The 17682-nt window shown below is 37.3% G+C and overlaps 2 protein-coding genes across 2 annotated transcripts; both read left to right on the top strand.

Annotated features, from left to right (window-relative positions):
* The first annotated feature begins 1645 nt into the window (after nt 1-1645).
* On the top strand, nt 1646-11189 carry LOC143890068 (adenosine kinase 2). The gene is made up of 13 exons (XM_077394611.1): nt 1646-1793; nt 4406-4459; nt 4850-4896; nt 5009-5040; nt 5126-5227; nt 5344-5411; nt 7182-7258; nt 7393-7490; nt 7643-7713; nt 7799-7865; nt 7945-8067; nt 8149-8209; nt 10807-11189. The coding sequence occupies exons 1-13, from the start codon at nt 1711-1713 to the stop codon at nt 10947-10949; spliced, it is 1026 nt and encodes a 341-aa protein (XP_077250726.1). The 5' UTR covers nt 1646-1710; the 3' UTR covers nt 10950-11189.
* A 4128-nt stretch (nt 11190-15317) lies between these two features.
* LOC143891221 (uncharacterized) lies at nt 15318-16670 on the top strand. The gene has a single exon (XM_077395848.1). The coding sequence runs from the start codon at nt 15318-15320 to the stop codon at nt 16668-16670; it is 1353 nt and encodes a 450-aa protein (XP_077251963.1).
* The last annotated feature ends 1012 nt before the right edge of the window (nt 16671-17682 follow it).

Consider the following 17682-nt stretch of genomic DNA (forward strand, 5'->3'; position numbering starts at 1 on the left):
CTAGCAAATCCCATTTTAGAGAGGGAATTCTCAAAAAAAAATTCTTTTGAATGGTAGGGAATTTCACTCAATTATCTTTATTCTTGAGTGTAGGTTAGCTTCTAATCGCCCGTTATGAGTGTAAGATGGTGTCAACAGTCTTAATTTCTTAATGGCATTATTCTCTTTCCTTTGAACTCTTTTGACTGATAGCTGATAAATTTCTGACAGTAGAAGGATCAATGCATTTGGATTAGGGCTGTTCATTCGGTTTAAACCGAACCGAAATATTTCGGTTCCTGTAAAATGCTAACCGAAACCGCTAACCGATGCAATGGTAACCGAAATGAACAGAAACCGAATTATAGTTTCGGTACTTCGGTTATAGCCGAAATGTGTTTTGCCATTTTCTTTAGGCATTTCGCCCAAGGAATGAACTCATTTCAAAATTCAAATGGAGGCCCTGTTCGTTCAAAGGAATGAACTCATTTTCTGAAGGAGGAGGAGATCCCGCCGGAGAAGAGGAGGTGGAGGAGATCCAGCCTGAGAAGGAGGTTATTTCGGTTATAACCGATTTTTGCACACCCCTAATTTGGATTGCTAGAATTAGGCATTGGAATCAGCACCCTGTTCCCATTCCACTTGATGTTTGGATTCGATTTAAAAAAACTAACCATTGTACGGGCAGATATGATTTTTTTTTTTGTAAAGCCAAAGATATATTATAAAATAAGAGGGGGGCCATCTCAAAAAAAATAAAAATAAGAGGGGGACAGAGATGGACCACACCCAAATGTACAAGGAAAGGGAAAGAAAAAAAAAAAAAAGCAAAAAACAAAAATTACATGATAAATTACGGATGGAGAAAATCAAACCACTCAAACTCCATACGACCAACCCCACTTTTAGCCAACTCATCCACCTCCCCATCAGCAATCCTCCGCACATCATCGAAGGCAATAGACGAACCTGAGATTAGATCCTCAATTTCATCAAAAAAGGATAAAAATCTCCAAGGAGGCATATCATGGTATCGAAGGCATAAGTGATGCTTTGGAGGTAGAAGTTATGGCGGCATATCACATGGTATCAGATAGAGAGTGCTTGGATAATACCATTGTGGAGGGTGATTCACTCAATGTGATTTGTTGGTTGAAAAGAGTGGTGTAAGGGCAGATCTAATACTAGATACTAGGGCGGAATTAAGTAGGAAAAATTACTAGAATCTGTTTTCCACCACAAGACCTGGTATTCTAACTCCGCCTCCATCGGAATGAATTTTATTAGAATTTATAAAAAAAAAATGCTAAACTCAGGAGCGCCTTGCAAAAAAGGGGTGAAAGGGCGCATCCATTGGCTGATATAAATGCACTTTGGCCATGTGGCCCTTTCACCCACCCCATTTTTTTGCAAGGGTGCCCTTCAGTTTAGCATACTTTTCTTTTTATATAAAATTTTTCACTCCATGTTTATGAAAAAAGGAATAACTAATAAGAATCAAAATAGGAAATGATTCCGATTCCTGGTCCCAGCAATCCAAGTAAAGAAAATGGACAGAGGATTCTCACAGTGAGGGGTATTTCCGTCTTTTAAAGGAAGAAATTAACGGATAAAAAGCATCTACTTTTCCCGTCTAAAAAAAGAGTTGGTGAAGAGAACCTAATAAAACGCGATCTAATTCTCTCTTTCTCGATCTCGATCCAGTTCTGTTCTACACACACTCTCTCTATAATGGCGTTTGAGGGGATTCTTTTGGGGATGGGGAATCCACTTCTTGATATTTCAGCAGTAGTAAACGAAGAATTTCTACAAAAGTTAGTGAATCTCCTTCTTTTCTTCTAATTTACAATGCCATTAGATCGTAGCTGATAGAATCATAGATCTATAACATCGATCTACTTTTCATTGATTCGAAGCCATGAGTAGTAGGATTTTTGTTCTTTCTCATAGTTTTATATAGATCTGTTATCTGTTTCTGTTTTTCATAGCTCGGAAGTTATTTTTCTTGTATTTTGATGCTTACAGATGTTTCTGTTTTGTTCAGTAATCATCGGTAAGTTTCTTTTTGTTTTTTTCTCATCATTTTGTATAGATCTTTTATCTGTCTCTGTTTTCCATAGCTCGGAAGCTTCTTTTTTTTTTTTTTTTGTATTTTGATGCTTACAAATGGTTTTGTTGTGTTAGTAGTCATCAGTAGGAGTTTTTTGTTGTTGTTTCTCATTATTTGTATAGATCTTTTATCTGTCTCTGTTTTTTTTTTTTAACAGAGAAACGGATTTTTTCTCATATTTCTTTGTTTCTCATAAATTTATATTTTTTTTTTCTTATGATCTTTATGGTGCCGAAGCTCCAAGGTTTCATTTGGATGATTTTTAATGGTTTTGTTGTGATTTGTAGTTGTAAAGAAGAGATTTCTTAGCAAAAAACGGAGTTATTTTTTCTTCTTCATTCTCTTTTCTCTATTGAGATCTTAGGTACAAGCATGGATCTAGTCCTATAATCTGCAGTTTGTAGTTACGTGACTGAGAAATAACTAGATTATTCTATTTTTGTGCTTATGATGCTTTAGGTTTTCATGTTCTTTGAGATCTTAGCTTATTGGGACAATTATCGTAGCTTATTGAGAAATTATATGGTGTAAGTAGGGGTGCAACTTGGGCCGGGTTGAGGCCGACCCTAACCCAACCCACGATAGCATTCCCCCAACCCGGGCCTCGGGTTGAGGATGGTCAACCCTAACACACACACATATACAGTGGAGGGCATATTGTTTGGGTGATCCAAACCATTCATTTGATTGGCCCTCATAGGGTGTCCACCAAAAATCAGCTCCATAGGATCATCCCAACCCTACGATTTGTGGAGGTAAAATGGACGCGTATAAACCTTCACAAATCTGTCCATTTTTTGCCTCTACGGTTTGAAGGGTTAGGATGATCCTATGAAGCTGATTTTTTGGGCACACCCTATCTATGTGAGGGCCCATCAAATGAATGCTTTGGATCACCCAAACAATGTGGGGCCCCACTGTATTTTAAGCTAGTGTGTAGATAACTTATCAACACTCATGTGTAGGAACTAGAAACCGTTCTCTCTCTCTCTCTCTCTCTCTCTCTCTCTCTCTCTCTCTCTCTCTATATATATATATATATATATATATATATATATATATATATATATATAGGCATTTTGATTGCTTGTTTACTGTAAATTTGATGTGTATTCTAGGTATGTTGTCCATTTGCACAATCCTTAGACTGTAGGTTACTGGAAGTCGGCTGCTGCTGATGCTTCTTCTTCTTTTATGCATCTGCATTTACTAGTTTTTTTTCAGACAGAAACTGGCATCTTCAGTTTATGTTTCTTTGTTGATGGCTCATGGATCTAGTTCTCAGAAACAGAGATCCTGTTCATTTAGCTTTTCATTTAGGCTCTGTTTCTTTCAACGTAAAAATGGACGTAAAATTTGTTTTATGTTGTAAAAATGAACATAAAACAAATTTTACATTGAAAGAAACGGAGCCTTATCGATTTTTTGTGGTCTTGGGCCTGCAGATAGGGAGTTTTTCATTGCTTTTGCACGATTCATAAATTTTAGGTATCTTATTGATTTTTTTGAATGATATTTTTAGGTATCTTATTGATTTTGATGGCCACTTAACTGTTTGTTATTGAAATTCCTGCTTTTTTTTACCATCTGTTGTAAAAATTTGCAATCTTTGTCCACTGTGACTTTATAATGTAAATTGAAGTAATTTGTTGTACGTCATTTTCCCAAACTCATTATATTTCTGGCGTCATAATTCTGATTAGGAGCCGCCATGTCTTGTGGATGCAGTGATTTTTCTGTAAAAGTTGCAATAACTAATGATATAAAAGAGAGTTTGTGTTATTGTGGTTTCAGTGGTTTTCATGCATATGGCAGTTGATGGTTTGCATGGTTATGATTTGAAGAGTTGAAGTTTTACTGATTTTTATGGTTATAAGTCAGTCCATGTTCATGCTCTGGACTAGTTTCATGGATCCACGCCAACAAATTATTATTGACATTTTGTGTATCCACTCTGTTCAGATACAAAAAGTTGAGTAGGGAATCTGCGGTTCAATGTTTTGTGAGTTCAGCAACTCTGTATTCTGGGCTGGATGTTGTGTTGTTGTCCTAAATCCATAAAATTTCCTAATGTTTTTTTTTTTTTTTTTGAATAATGTTTGCTAATGGTTCTTCATTTGTGATTTATTTATCATTTTATGTATTAATCTGGGTTGTAAATTAGCTAGTATTTTGGCTTGATTCAAAGCTTGGGCTCTTGGTTTGGCTTTATGTTTTTTGTTGTGGGGTTGGTTTTCCATGATGGGGAGTATGAATAAATCCATTGGGAGGTTAAACTTTTCATGATTTAGACTTTAATTCCACGTTTCTTTGCAGATACGACATCAAGTTGAACAATGCTATTCTTGCAGAGGAAAAGCATCAGTCAATGTAAGTATTTGGTGGAGTTTTATTTGGTCCAATAGATCTAGCATTTTAAGCCAAACGCTGCTATTTGTGCTATTCTGGTGCTATCTGTATTTTGTTTGTAGTTTTTCTTTAGGTCTAAGAAAATCTTGAAACCCTTGTTTTTTCATAGACAGCAAAGTTTTTGAAAGAACAAATTTTGATATGACAGTTGGGCTTCTTGATCCTTGTTAAGTTTTTTTAACCTATGAGTAGGGATTTTTTCTATTGAGCTGGAATTGACGTTGGGTTTGCTCATGCCTTTCGGGAATCTTTTTGAACATTAGATACTTGCAAGTGGATTAGATTTTGCCACTAGCCATCTATGCTACGTTATTTTGGACTAAGAATTTATGTTGGGTTCTTGGGTTTCAGGTATGATGAAATGGCAGAAAAATTCAATGTGGAGTACATTGCCGGAGGTAATGTGATGGTTACCGGTCATGTAAAGCAATTTCATTTCTTCAACTCTATTGCTCTTTTACCCACATATGTATCTAAACTATGGGTTTTATGTTAAATTGGTACATCCAGGTGCAACTCAAAATTCAATCAGGGTTGCTCAGGTATTTCTTTAATTTTTAATTTTTTTTTACACTTACTGTTCTCAGTATATTCAGATTTGTTTGAGTTTTTCCATGTCTTTTGCAGTGGATGCTTCAAACTCCTGGTGCTACTAGTTATATGGGTTGCATTGGAAAGGACAAATTTGGGGAGGAGATGAAGAAACACTCAAAACTTGCAGGCGTTAATGTAAGTTTTTTCTTTTTTCTTTTTTCTCTTTTTATTGTTTTCTCCTTCAAGTTGCACCACTTATTTAAAATAGTTATTCAGAGAATATCAGTTATATCTGATTTTTTCTCGTACAGGTTCATTACTATGAGGATGAGTCTGCACCAACGGGTACTTGTGGTGTTTGTGTTGTGGGCGGTGAAAGGTTAGTTTCTGCATGTACATATCTTACTACTGTGATTTTATTCTTATGCTTCCTATATTTGCACAAGTTTGATGTTTGTGCATCATTTTTACTATATGCTGTTAGTGTTGTCATGATTATCTGCTGTAGATACATTAATTGAATTTGTCTCTAGATGTGATTATTCAACAGAGAAGCCAAAGTTGTTTACCATTGGTCTTTTAGTGGGATACTCTTCCTTGTAGTGGCTGCTACGCACACAAGATGATTTTCATGGTTTTCTCTAATTATTTCATACATATCAATGTTTATAACATGTGAATTTTCTATGTTAATCTGATTCTTTTCATCACTAAACTTGTACACGTAATAATAAATGAGCTGATTTCCACTTTCTGATATTGGAAGCCTGCTTATTTCTTGTTTTCCATTTTTCTCTAATTGACCATAACACACCCATACCTTTCCAATGTCCTCTGTTCTTTCTCTTCTACTCTTCTTCCTCACCCGCGTCAAACTATCAAAGTCCCGCACAAGCATTGTTCCCTTCTCTTCAATCCTGAATATGCCTCAGAAGCTAGAGCAAAAGAGAGTGGTTGGATCTGCAATATGCCCTGTGGCAATGTGGATCTCTTCTCCACTTCCCAACTCTGGTTAAGAGCCTATTGGTCGTCCTTGCTCTCCTCTCTTCACTGAGTTTTATTTCTCACTGATTCACTCGGATGGGTGATATATCATCCCTTTAATGAGATCTATTTCAGCCCTACGGGTTTCCTCGAGCTCAACCTTTCCTAAATCTCCTTCTTGGACACCCCTGAGCACACTCGCTATGTTAACAACCTAGATCAGATTATTTATTTGTTTCTTCTCTATAAATGAGAAAGGTAAAAGTTCTGGGAACCCTTTCCCCTTCTCTCATATATTCTCTCACGTCTCTCATTTTCCATATCCACTCACATTTCTTTCCTCCCACAGGAAGCATCATATCGGGGCATAAACACCCTTCCTTGGTTCAAGAACCATATGTGTAGCACGTTCTATGTATATAAAATATGTTATATATAGAGTAGGACTGATCATTGGAAAAACTGCCACCAGTAAAGCACTTCTGCAAGGAACCAAGGAAAATGCCTTGTGTTTTTCTTCCTCTCTCTTTTTCCTCTATACGGATTGTTTTGGTGACCTCTGCATCTTTCCCTCTTCCTTGGTTCAAGATATGGTGGGAGGGTTGGGCTTTGCAGTGGCTGGTGATGGTGGGTGAGGAGGAAGAGAAACGGCGGAAATTGGAGGAGATGGGGTCATTTTTGTCATTTAAAGGAACAAAAATAAACTTGTGCATGAGTAGCTGTCAATATCAGAAAGTGGGAGCCCCAATATCAGCCCTCTAATAATAAGAATAACAATAATATTAACAGTACTATGTAAAAAAAACAATAATATTAACATTAGCAGCAGCAGCTACAATAACATTTTTCTTGCTAAGGATGAAACGACCAAATCTTTCTAATACGAGTGACACGGTGATATACTGATATTTAAAAACGGTTCGTACACTAAAAAAATTCACATTATTGACCATGCAGTAGTCTTGAGAAAGATGTGAGTAGGTTGGCCCATTTGTGTTTTTTTCACATGATAGTTTCCACACTTATCTTTGTTGTGCTTCCAAACATTTGTGATTAGAATAAGAGCTCTCTCATATGTATTTACTCTGAAAATGGCATTTGATGGATACCCTGCTCATGCATGCCATTCATCTTAATGAGCATGCTTCATTTCAATGGTAAACAGGTCCCTAGTCGCCAACTTATCAGCAGCAAATTGCTATAAATCCGAACATTTGAAGAAACCAGAAAATTGGGCACTTGGTAAATTCCTTTGCATTTTTTGTTCCCTCAGTTGATTCTTTTACTGTATATGCTTGTCAAGTAACTGGTTTGTAATAATTCCTTTTCCATATTCTTGTCAAGTAACTGGTTTGCAATAATTCTCATGTCAACAGTCGAAAAGGCCAAATACATTTATATTGCCGGCTTTTTCCTCACGGTTTCTCCGGAATCCATTCAACTCGTAGCTGAACATGCGGCTGCTAAAAATAAGGTAATCCTTTATGAATCTGAAGCATCTGGTCTCCATAACCTCTCACTTATATGAAATGACAGCAATGGAGTACCAATCCTCGGGCTTTATTTGTAAAGTCTCTATTCCTTGGTAATCGTTCTCATACAACATTTGATCATTCCATCTGACAGGTATTTATGATGAACCTTTCTGCTCCTTTTATCTGCGAGTTCTTCAAGGATGCACAGGAGAAAATTCTACCGTAAGCTATTTCTGCCTCCCTTCTTCTTTTCTCTTATTTTCGGAGTACGACAAGGGCTAATGTTGAGCGTTAATCTCGAGTTCAGGTATATGGATTACGTGTTTGGGAATGAGACTGAAGCAAGAACCTTCTCAAAAGTTCGGGGTTGGGAGGTAAAAACATCTTTGTCAAATTTCGGGATGTTGTTTGTGTCAAAACTGTTTATGCTGATTGTTTCTCTTCAATGTTTAGACTGAGAATGTTGAGGAGATTGCAGTGAAGATCTCGCAATTGCCAAAGGCATCAGGAACACACAAGAGGATTACTGTCATCACCCAAGGCGCCGATCCAGTTGTTGTTGCTGAGGATGGAAAGGTTAGACCTTTGATTTTCCATTAGGAAATCTAAAGGACTACAATATCAAATGCTGATTTTGTCCTGAAATGATGGTAACAGGTGAAGTTGTTCCCTGTAATATTGTTACCTAAGGAGAAGCTTGTCGATACCAATGGAGCAGGTTTGTGTTTATATCGCCAGCCATCACATCATTAATTGCTTTAAAATTGCGCCCTCCTCAAAATGATATATTAATGAATTTTAGTATTTGAAGTGTTCAAGGGTCTTTTGCTCTGCCTTTTCACTAGTGAAATCGATTTGCATCATGAATGCTATTCTTTTTTGTCTCCAAAAGCCATCATATTCCATGAATGTTGCCTGAAAACATCCATTTAAAATTTTTCATGGTTCATTGGGTTTTTCAGGGGAAAAGGGATGGTGCTTTCAAGAACTTCTATTTTTCTACAAAAGGAAATGACTATTGATTTTTTGACAAAAGATGGGAGGGAATCGCCCACATTTTAAATGCAAAAATGCATTTGCTAGGATATTTTGGCCTTGCTTTGGATGATCCCTGTCATACATTCTGTCATTATTATTATCTTCATCACCATTTTGTCCATTTTTTATTTCTTTAATTGCATATTCATTTTGTCCCTGCTCATCATCATTATCACATTATTGTAATTATCTTGTACATGTTCTTCATCATTATCATTGTTGTTGTCTTTTAAAAATTTAGTGAATCTCAACCCCTGGAACCATGAGCACGAAGTGAGGATTGGATATCTTCAATGAAACCAGCAACATGAAGTTTATAGAAAACGTTTCAGCTTAAATCTCATGTCTTAGTCCTTTTCAAGATATGTACTATTCACACTATCAAAACAAAAACATTAGCCTATAGTCCTATACTGACACAAAATGCATGGCCAATTTCCATGCCTGACAAAATAAAATAATATTTACCTGAACAACTTCTGTACGAAAATGTTGAAATCTTATCATTTCCTCTCACTCAAAATCAAGTTAACCATCTGAGTTTGATATGCAATTCCCCGTATGCCAAATTTGTTGCATATTTGTTGTTGCAGTCCTCAATATCCAACCTGGACAACTTGCTTGATTTCTTATCCCTTATCGAGAATCAAATGATTTGTGCCCATCCCTATTGATTGCATCCCTGGTAATGATATGATCATCTGCATACGATAGAATGATTGTGAGTCCCCGCTTCTGTTTTACAATTAACTCGAATTTGAAGATGACTCTTATGCATTAAGGAAATGAAGTTCAGTTATCTTACCATTTCAGGCTAAAATTATTCAAGATCTCTTAAGGTTTGCAAAATATTTTGGATTGGTAAAGTAACTCGGCTGCAAGCTCTAAAACATCTCGTCTTAATATCATAGAGAAATACTGCCATTCAAAAAAATATCATAGAGAAATACTTTGTCGATGCCACCTGCATTGCCATTGTTGACACTAAGGCTTGCTCTGCTAATGAAATGAGCACATGCATTGCCATTTTCTTTGTCAAGGGAATAGACGTCCTCTCATAGTCAATTGACTCAATCCCGTGCTTCTGTGAAAAAATTCCTTGCCACCGACCTTCCTCGTGACTATCAGTTTTGCAGTCATTCTTTTACTTCACCTTGTAAACCCCTCAGCAGGACCCGTCTTTGCACATGGGCAAATAGTACGGGTCTTGATTTCATTTCTGTTGAGTCAAAACCTCCTTGTGCTTTTGTTTCTGCCACTCCATAATGCCCTGAGTGTGTGTGTCAGTAAAACACTCTTTGAAGTTATCTTGCAAATCCAGCTGCTACATAGGTATTTTTATCTTTCTCAATTGTTTTGATCACTGAAGTACAGGTTTTTCTGTGATTTTGGATGCTGAGAATTTTGTCTTTCTTAATCGTTTTGATCACTGAAGTTCAGGTTTTTCTGTGCTTTTCTGTTTGGCATCCTCATATTCATCAAACTTCTTCACAGTACTATTTCTACACAGATTTTGTGCATCATTTTCCTGCTAACTCCCCAAGTGCTCGCTCTTTGCTTTGCAACTCATCAGAATACAACCTGCAGATCATCTCAAGTCCATCCACAGAACCCCCTGGACCCCTAATTTTCTATCATAACTTCTCTCACAACCATGTATTTGAATTTTATCAACTTATAAATATTCTTCATAAAAAATGTGATCCAACACAGGTGCATAATTATCAATAACAATGAACCTACATCTATTTGAACATTAACATTTTGGAGATCTTCTAAATTTTTTTTGAGTGAATGAAGACTTCTTGAATGACAACCTTTGTGCCTTGCTTAATTGACAACCAATATTCTTGCCGTTCATTCGAACATAGAGAAGGATGCATTCATATCGCTTCTTTCAGTCATTGTTGAGCTTCCCATTTTAATATTCTTCACTAATCGTCACAATTCTATATCTGAACTTTCTTTTTGGTTACATATAATCTTTATCCTTAAAAAAAATCTACAAATGAACTGCACTGAAGAGGTACAACAGCTTTGATTGAAGAAACTGCAAAATGCTTGATGCCTATTGCCAAAGAATCAGTCGATAGAAAATTGTTGGACTTGTTTACCTTCCACACAAAACCAAAAGCATATCGTCAACTAAGATCTGGGTTTAACCACCTGTGTAATTGCAGCATGGAATATTTCTCACACTATAATATTTTTGGTTAATTGTTTTTTTTTCTGAATCATAGTGCAACAATTTTACGATTACCACATGTTTTTGGACAGGGGATGCATTTGTTGGGGGATTTTTGTCTCAAATGGTTCAAGAGAAGCCCATTGAGGAGTGTGTAAGAGCTGGGATATATGCAGCAAATGTGATAATTCAGAGGTCCGGCTGTACCCACCCTGAGAAGCCTGATTTTAATTAAGTTGGCCGTTTTCTCTTGATTTTTGAGTGGATTATTCATAAGTGGTTATTTTTGTTTCATTTTTAAGTTTTCCAATTACTCCTAACCCGGTTTTCGGGTATTTGAGTTTATTATTATTATTATTATTGTGTTTCCTTTTATTGTTGTATTATCTTATTTGGGTCTAGATTACTTTTGTATATTCCAGAGAAGAATTTTCCATATACTATTTGCTGGATTATATGCAAGCAAGTTACAATATCCTCATGTTGCAATGCCATTATCAATCACTCAACTAATTCATGTTATTGTTATTTAGCGAAGAACAACTTTCGATGAAGCATGAACTCAATACTCCTTGTGGGATTTTTCAGAGTTTTTTCCGAAGAAATTTTAAGAAGATTATACGTCTTTAATGAAGGAATTCATCCCTTTATATAGGGAGAGAATTCCAGATCTAGATGATTTTTAGTCGATTCAGTACAAAAACCTAACATAGAATAAGGTAAAAATCCATTTTAAATAGATAATTCAAGATTAAATTTTAAAAAATTACTGAGCCAAATACACCCCCAATGATAAAAAAAAAGTTCTCAATCTACACAATCAAGAAGATCAAGATTAACATCCAAAGAAGAAGCATCAACTCCCATATTATCCCCTCCTCTCATACCTTTCTCTGCACATGCATGTGCATTTTCTATTCCTTTACTCCGTGGGTTAGCTTAAGAGGTCCATAGCATTTGGAGCTTCAATAATCTTTGGAGACTCCCTCTCCACCTGTTCTCCTCTATCGTTTCCCCTCTGAGCTCAATCTTGGTTTAAGGCATTTTTATAGGTTTAGAAGGATATTGGGTCTTATAGTGCGACATTATATGTGCAACTGAATTTCCTACTTCGATTGTGCGAAGCGGGAAGAACAACCAAGGCGTTTGTTCGGTTAGACTTGGAGAAGAAATCCGAGAGGTTATAGATCTCCTCCATCAGTTGCTACTCACAGGCTTCCAATCTGAATTTTTTAATATCGAGATTGATGCCTCTAACATTCCATGCCTAAAGCTTCTGCCCGAAATCGCCATTCTTCGAGAATTTTTGTTTTTGGTTGTTTTCTTAGATTAAAGCTCTACTGTAGCAACTCTTGTTTTTTCATGTAATTTAAGATAATGACTCAAATCCCGTTATTTGTTCTTTAATCTTGCTAGATTTTACTCTGTTTTAGTTTAGAAGCTTCTATTTTTTTCTTAAACACGAGGGTGTGCCACCAGCTTAGTTTGAGGGCTCACTCTGTCTTTCCTAGCCTTACTATAAGGATGTCAAGGCGAGTGAACAAGGGAATAAGCTGAATTGGTCCATTAATGTGATTATGGGGTGATTACGATAATCACACCCAATGGAAATTCTCACAAAACCGCAAATGAACTCGTGGCTTTATTGTAAGCATGGTTTTAAATTTCGGTTTAGGAATGCGTTTCGGTCCTCTCCGACGAAATCCGATGGAATAAAAAAGACGGCTATTTTATCTCGTATAAAATTTCCGAATTCGATTACAGTATACACTATCTGAAATTGGATTCGGATTCGACGGATATTTAATATCTACTATCGAATTCGATTCCGACGGATATTGTTCGAATTCGGATATTATCCGTATCCGTTTATCTAGTAAATTTGAACATTTTATTGCAGCACTTTAGCTTTCTTCTCCTTCTTACTCTTCGAATGAATTTTCCAAACCCTAAAACCGAACCTCTATTTTCTCTTCTCAAAATTAACTTTCAAACCCTAAAATATATGATATCCTCTTCTTCCTTTTAAAACAAAGAGAGAGAGAGAGAGAGAGAGAGAGAGAGGCGGTGGGGATGGATGGGGTTGGTAGTGAGTGGTCTTTGGTTTTTGTTTTTTTGTGTGTGTATATGATGGAATGGGTTTGCGCTAGTTTGAACAGCGGAAGTGGGAGTGTTGATGGTAGAAGATGAAAACAAATGGGGATGGAGATGGGGATTGGGTTGGAGATGGGGATTGGGTTGGAGGTGACTGGCGGTGATGGAGGTGGCTGTGAGAAGGTGGAGAGGGGTGGGGGCACCAAGTAATGCCGAAGATGTTATCCTCTCTCTTGCGTCTCCTTGCAAACCATAGAAGTCCCCTCTTTTAATTGTATTTTGGGTTTTTATATAACCATAAGTTAAAAAATTGATCTGAGCCTTCCATTTACCATCAATGACCTAGATGGTCTTTTTGCTTTAAAATTCTCTAGAAGCTATGCCATCTTCTTTCAATCACCATCATCCATTTGTTTCTTTCATCTTACAGCCCACATTTGTTGCTTCATAAAGAAGCCATTTCAAACTCCAAGAATGCCCTTAAAATGAGAGATTACTTGATTTTCCACCCAAAATAATTTTTCTTTCTATTTTTTTTTCTAAAATGAAAATTCACTTGAAACAAAAGATAGTGTGTCATTACTAAAAATAAATATTAATGATATTATTAATAATAAATAAAAAAGATGTACTTCTCGGATTTGGATGTTAAACGGATCAGATACACCATTTACCAGATTCGCATCCGCTAAGAATCGGATATCTCATAAACGGATTCGGATAATATCCGCTTGAAACGGATTCAGATAATATTTGCTTTAAACGGATTCAGATGCGGATGGTAATCGAATTTTCAAATATCCATTTACACCCGTGGGAACAACAATCCCACTATATTTTGGTGGAAATGATAAATCCCCGCACTTTATTTACCAGGTCCATGCTTTAGTAACCAAGTCATAAAAACACAAAATAGTGTGTGTGTGTTGGGGCGGGGGGGGGGTCGCAACAATTAGGCTATGTTTGGCAACACTGATTTATTTTTATTTTTTAAAGATTATTTGTTCTTTCAGTTTTCTTTTTTTCTTCTGGTTTTTGGGCCTTTTCTTACCCTCTGCTCCCTCATGCCCTGTTTGGTCTCTTCCTTTCCATTTCGTAAGCTAATATTCCATTGGAAAAAAAAAAAAAAAAAACTCATGGTTGCCAAACAGGCCTTATCACGTTTTTTTCCCTAGAAATTTTGGCTCCAGTGTCGGGTTTGGAGACAGACTTGACCGTTGCAAACTTTCAATCCTAATTTAAGCGGCACTTTATTACAACTTCCGAGAACAAGTTAATTTAAAATGGGAAATGACAGTAGGACACATTAGTGTTACGCCTGTCTGAGACAGCCCTCCTCATTTGCCACGTGTACTATTGTTATTTGAGGGTATTCATGTCCAAGTAAAGTATTCATATTGCGTTGTCCAGCGCGTGGATTATTATGGATGGCTGTTAGGAAGCTTCCTGACGGCAGCGTGTCTTCTTACTTGCTCTCTTTGAATAATTAGCTTATTTGATAATGACACCCCTCTACTTTTTAAAACTTGCACCCACGACAAGTCGCAACAACCCGTCAAAAAAAAAACAGCTAAATAAACAAGGAGAAGCTTCAAATAAAACGACGGGTCGGAATCCGACAACACGGGAAGCTTTTATGACTAAAATACCCTTGTTTTCTTCATTTCTAAACCTTTTCATTTCAAGAAAAGAACTAGTAGGGGTACAACTCTGGTTGTGTTTATTCCCTAATCGCACCCGACATAGCATTCCCTCAACCCTATCCCAACCCAACTTGAGCCTCGGGTTGAGGATGGTCAACCCTAATCCAGCCCGTCCCTAAATCTCTCAACCCTAACCCAATGCATCTAACCCGAAATCGAGTCTAGTTGAGTTAGGTTGATTCAGGTTCACCTTGGCCAAACAGAAAAATACGATAACCCAAAGAAAATCAAGATAAAATTAGAGAGCAGAGGTAGGGTTCACGTTGGGTAGGGTTTCCAAAGCCTCAACCCTAACCTTACCTGAAATTAAATTGGGTTGTCTTTTCCCAACCCTAACCCAACCCAACCCAACCCAATATGAAGAAATGCCAACCCAACCCGAGCCAAAATCAGGTTGAACCGGTCGGGTTTGGGTAGGCCCCTAAATGACAAAATAAGGGTTATTTTTGTCTTTCCACCCGTATTAATCCCCAGAAATAGGGAAGTGATATTTACGCCCCTTTTCATCACCGGGACACCCAGCGTCAGTGTATCAATGGCAAAAAGGGAGCTCATGTACTTTATGCCAGAAAAATCTAGAGGCTTCGATTGCAAAGTACACTGGCAAATGGGTGTCCCTGGTGATAAAAGGGGCGTAAATATCATTTCCCCAAAAATAAAATCCCGTTAATCTGAGTGATAACCCTAGCAAAAGTCTCTCTCTCTCTCTCTCTACATTTCTTAGTTGAAATCAGTTGCAGAGAGAACAAAAGACAAACTAGAAAAATCATCAAAACTTCAAGAAAAAAACCTTCTCTTTCTCACCGATGCCACCCTCACCCCCATTAGAACTGCGCACCACGGCGCACGTTATCAAACACTCCTCTCTATCCTTCCTTTCAAGCTTCTATACATTCCTAATCCTCTCTCTCCTCCTTTTCTCCTTCAAAAACACAGTCGAAAACGGTACTCGTTTTCTCACCTCTTTTCTCGACAAAGACCCCTCTGTTCAAACCCTAATCTCTCGTCTCTCCTCCGATCTCCCTCGCCAAACCCTCGCCGGAAAATCCAACCCCCAACAACATTCCGTCAAATCTCCGGCCGGAAATCCCCGCCGCCGTCGCCCCTTTCTCCACCTCAGCCGTGTCGGAACCCTAGACGATGATTTCTTCTCCGAAAACGATGATTTCAACACCGATCGTCAGATCTCCCGTCATCGCCGCAATGGCAGTTTCGTAAATTACGGCAATTATAGCAAATTAGGGTTTCCAGAAAAGGGGGGTGAAATTAGGGTTTTAGAGATTGCTGGTTCTGGGTTTCTCTTTGTGACCGATGATCTTTATTCGAATGAGACGGGGGTTTCGGATGAAGATCAGGCTTTGGATTTGTGGTTTTTAGGGTTAGGGTTAGGGTTAGACAGGCAAGATACGGCGGCGTTGTTCTTTTTGGTAACTTTTTTATCCGCGGCTTATGGTTGGTTGATTCTAGGGTTTCTTTTTTCGTATTGTTATGTGTTGGGGGTGGTGTTTTTCGCGGTCGTGAATTCGCAGTTAGGGAAGGAGAATTCGATTTTCGGAACTCTTCGTGCGGGTTCTCGGTTAGGGATTCGGAGGGTTTTAGGGTTTGCTCTTTTGCGATGGGCGGTGAGAGATGCTTTGACGCAATTCTTGGGTTTATGGTTTTTTTCTGATCTTGAAGATCAGTACTTGTTGTTTAAATTGTTTGTGCATTTGAAAGTTATGCCATTTTCTGTGGCTTCTTTGAATTGGGGTCAAGGGTCTGTATCTGGGGTTGAGGTTTCGATGTTTTTGTTTGTGTGGGTTTTGTTAGATTCGTTTGTCGCGCTTGTGTTTGCGGTCGATTGTTGGGTTGCTATTATGGACACGCGCAGGAGTGGGCAGGAAATTCTGAAGGAGGGTTGTTATTTGATTTCCACAATGTCGGGTCAGGCAATTGGGATCAAATGTTTGGAATCGTTTATTTGCGGGTCTGTTGTGAGATGGGTTCTTACTCAGATTGGTGGAAATGTATTTGCTCTCTTCTTTCAGTCAGTGGGAGAGGTCTATTTTATGGTGGTTTGGTTGATGTTTTACTTCGCAGCAAGGTGTAAAGATGCAGAAATGGAAGGGAGGACATTTGGAGAGAGAGATTTGGAGGATTGCATCAATGGTCTCAGATGACGATGACAGCACTTTGGAGGGCTCAACTGTAACTGTATATTATTGGTAATGTTTTCTAAACATTTTGTCCTTTTTTTTGTATTCGTTGTGATTGAAATGCCATTTTTGTGTAATCTTCTTTGTGCTGCCATCTGTACTTTGTCAATGAGAAAGATATATGAACTTATGACATTTTGTGTAACCTCCTTTAGGCTAGTGGGTATAGTTTGTTAGAGAGAAAGGTGTGAGCTTGTGCAGTCTTTCAAGAAAACATTTCTATTATCTTTTTGTGGCTCTAGGATCCTGCTGTGTATACTCTCTTTTGTAATGATATAAATCCCGAACAGTAAAAGCTGGTGCAATTGAGATTAAAATGCTGGTCTTCGTGTTGCAGTTACTTTATGTGGCATTATATGTTCTGCGGGCACGTGACAAAAAGCCACATTTGTTTTTGTTTTTGTTTTGTTTATTACACAGATGGAAGTATCTGTCCTGTTTAGAATGTTATTGCATCATTCTAATGTGCATTTTATTAGTGAGGGAGATATACAATCTGTGAACTTGTGTATGGTTTTGTTAGAATGCATTTTGTCCAGGTTATGTTTTGTTTATGCTTCTAAGATTTTGCGGGGAATGATTGCTTCTGTGTTAATGTTTAATCAACCAAACATTCATGATTTCTTTTTTTGGAATGGCAATCAAACATTCATGATTAGCTTATTTAAATATTCTTTTTCGTGTCCCAATTATTTTGTTGAGACATTCTTGTCTCTGTGCACTAGTAAAAAACCCCATTTAACTGTGCATTTTCGTTTTTGATTATGTTCATTGCATAGATGAAGGCATATATAGAGCCAATGTATTCTTATTAGTTCATTTAAGAAAAATTTATTATTATTACTTCTCAGTCATTGAAATTCCTAATTTAGATCTATTAATTATTTGAAATAACTAATGTTCTAGGAATTTGTGCCTTTTTTGCTTTTATGTTGTCTTTATGTTATTCTTTTTTTTTTCTTTCAATATTTGTGTT

Source organism: Tasmannia lanceolata, unplaced genomic scaffold, assembly GCF_043159265.1.
Source record: "Tasmannia lanceolata isolate RefF3 unplaced genomic scaffold, GAP_Taslan_0.1 ptg000013l, whole genome shotgun sequence".
In the NCBI taxonomy this organism is placed as follows: domain Eukaryota; kingdom Viridiplantae; phylum Streptophyta; class Magnoliopsida; order Canellales; family Winteraceae; genus Tasmannia; species Tasmannia lanceolata.

Excerpts from the sequence above, each read along its gene's own strand:
- LOC143890068 (XM_077394611.1), top strand. The coding sequence starts at position 1,711 with ATGGCGTTTGAGGGGATTCTTTTGGGGATGGGGAATCCACTTCTTGAT. Across the intron at positions 7,714-7,798 it reads GCACAGGAGAAAATTCTACC|GTATATGGATTACGTGTTTG; the intron begins GTAAGCTATTTC and ends TCTCGAGTTCAG. Across the intron at positions 8,068-8,148 it reads TTGTTGCTGAGGATGGAAAG|GTGAAGTTGTTCCCTGTAAT; the intron begins GTTAGACCTTTG and ends TGATGGTAACAG.
- LOC143891221 (XM_077395848.1), top strand. The coding sequence starts at position 15,318 with ATGCCACCCTCACCCCCATTAGAACTGCGCACCACGGCGCACGTTATC.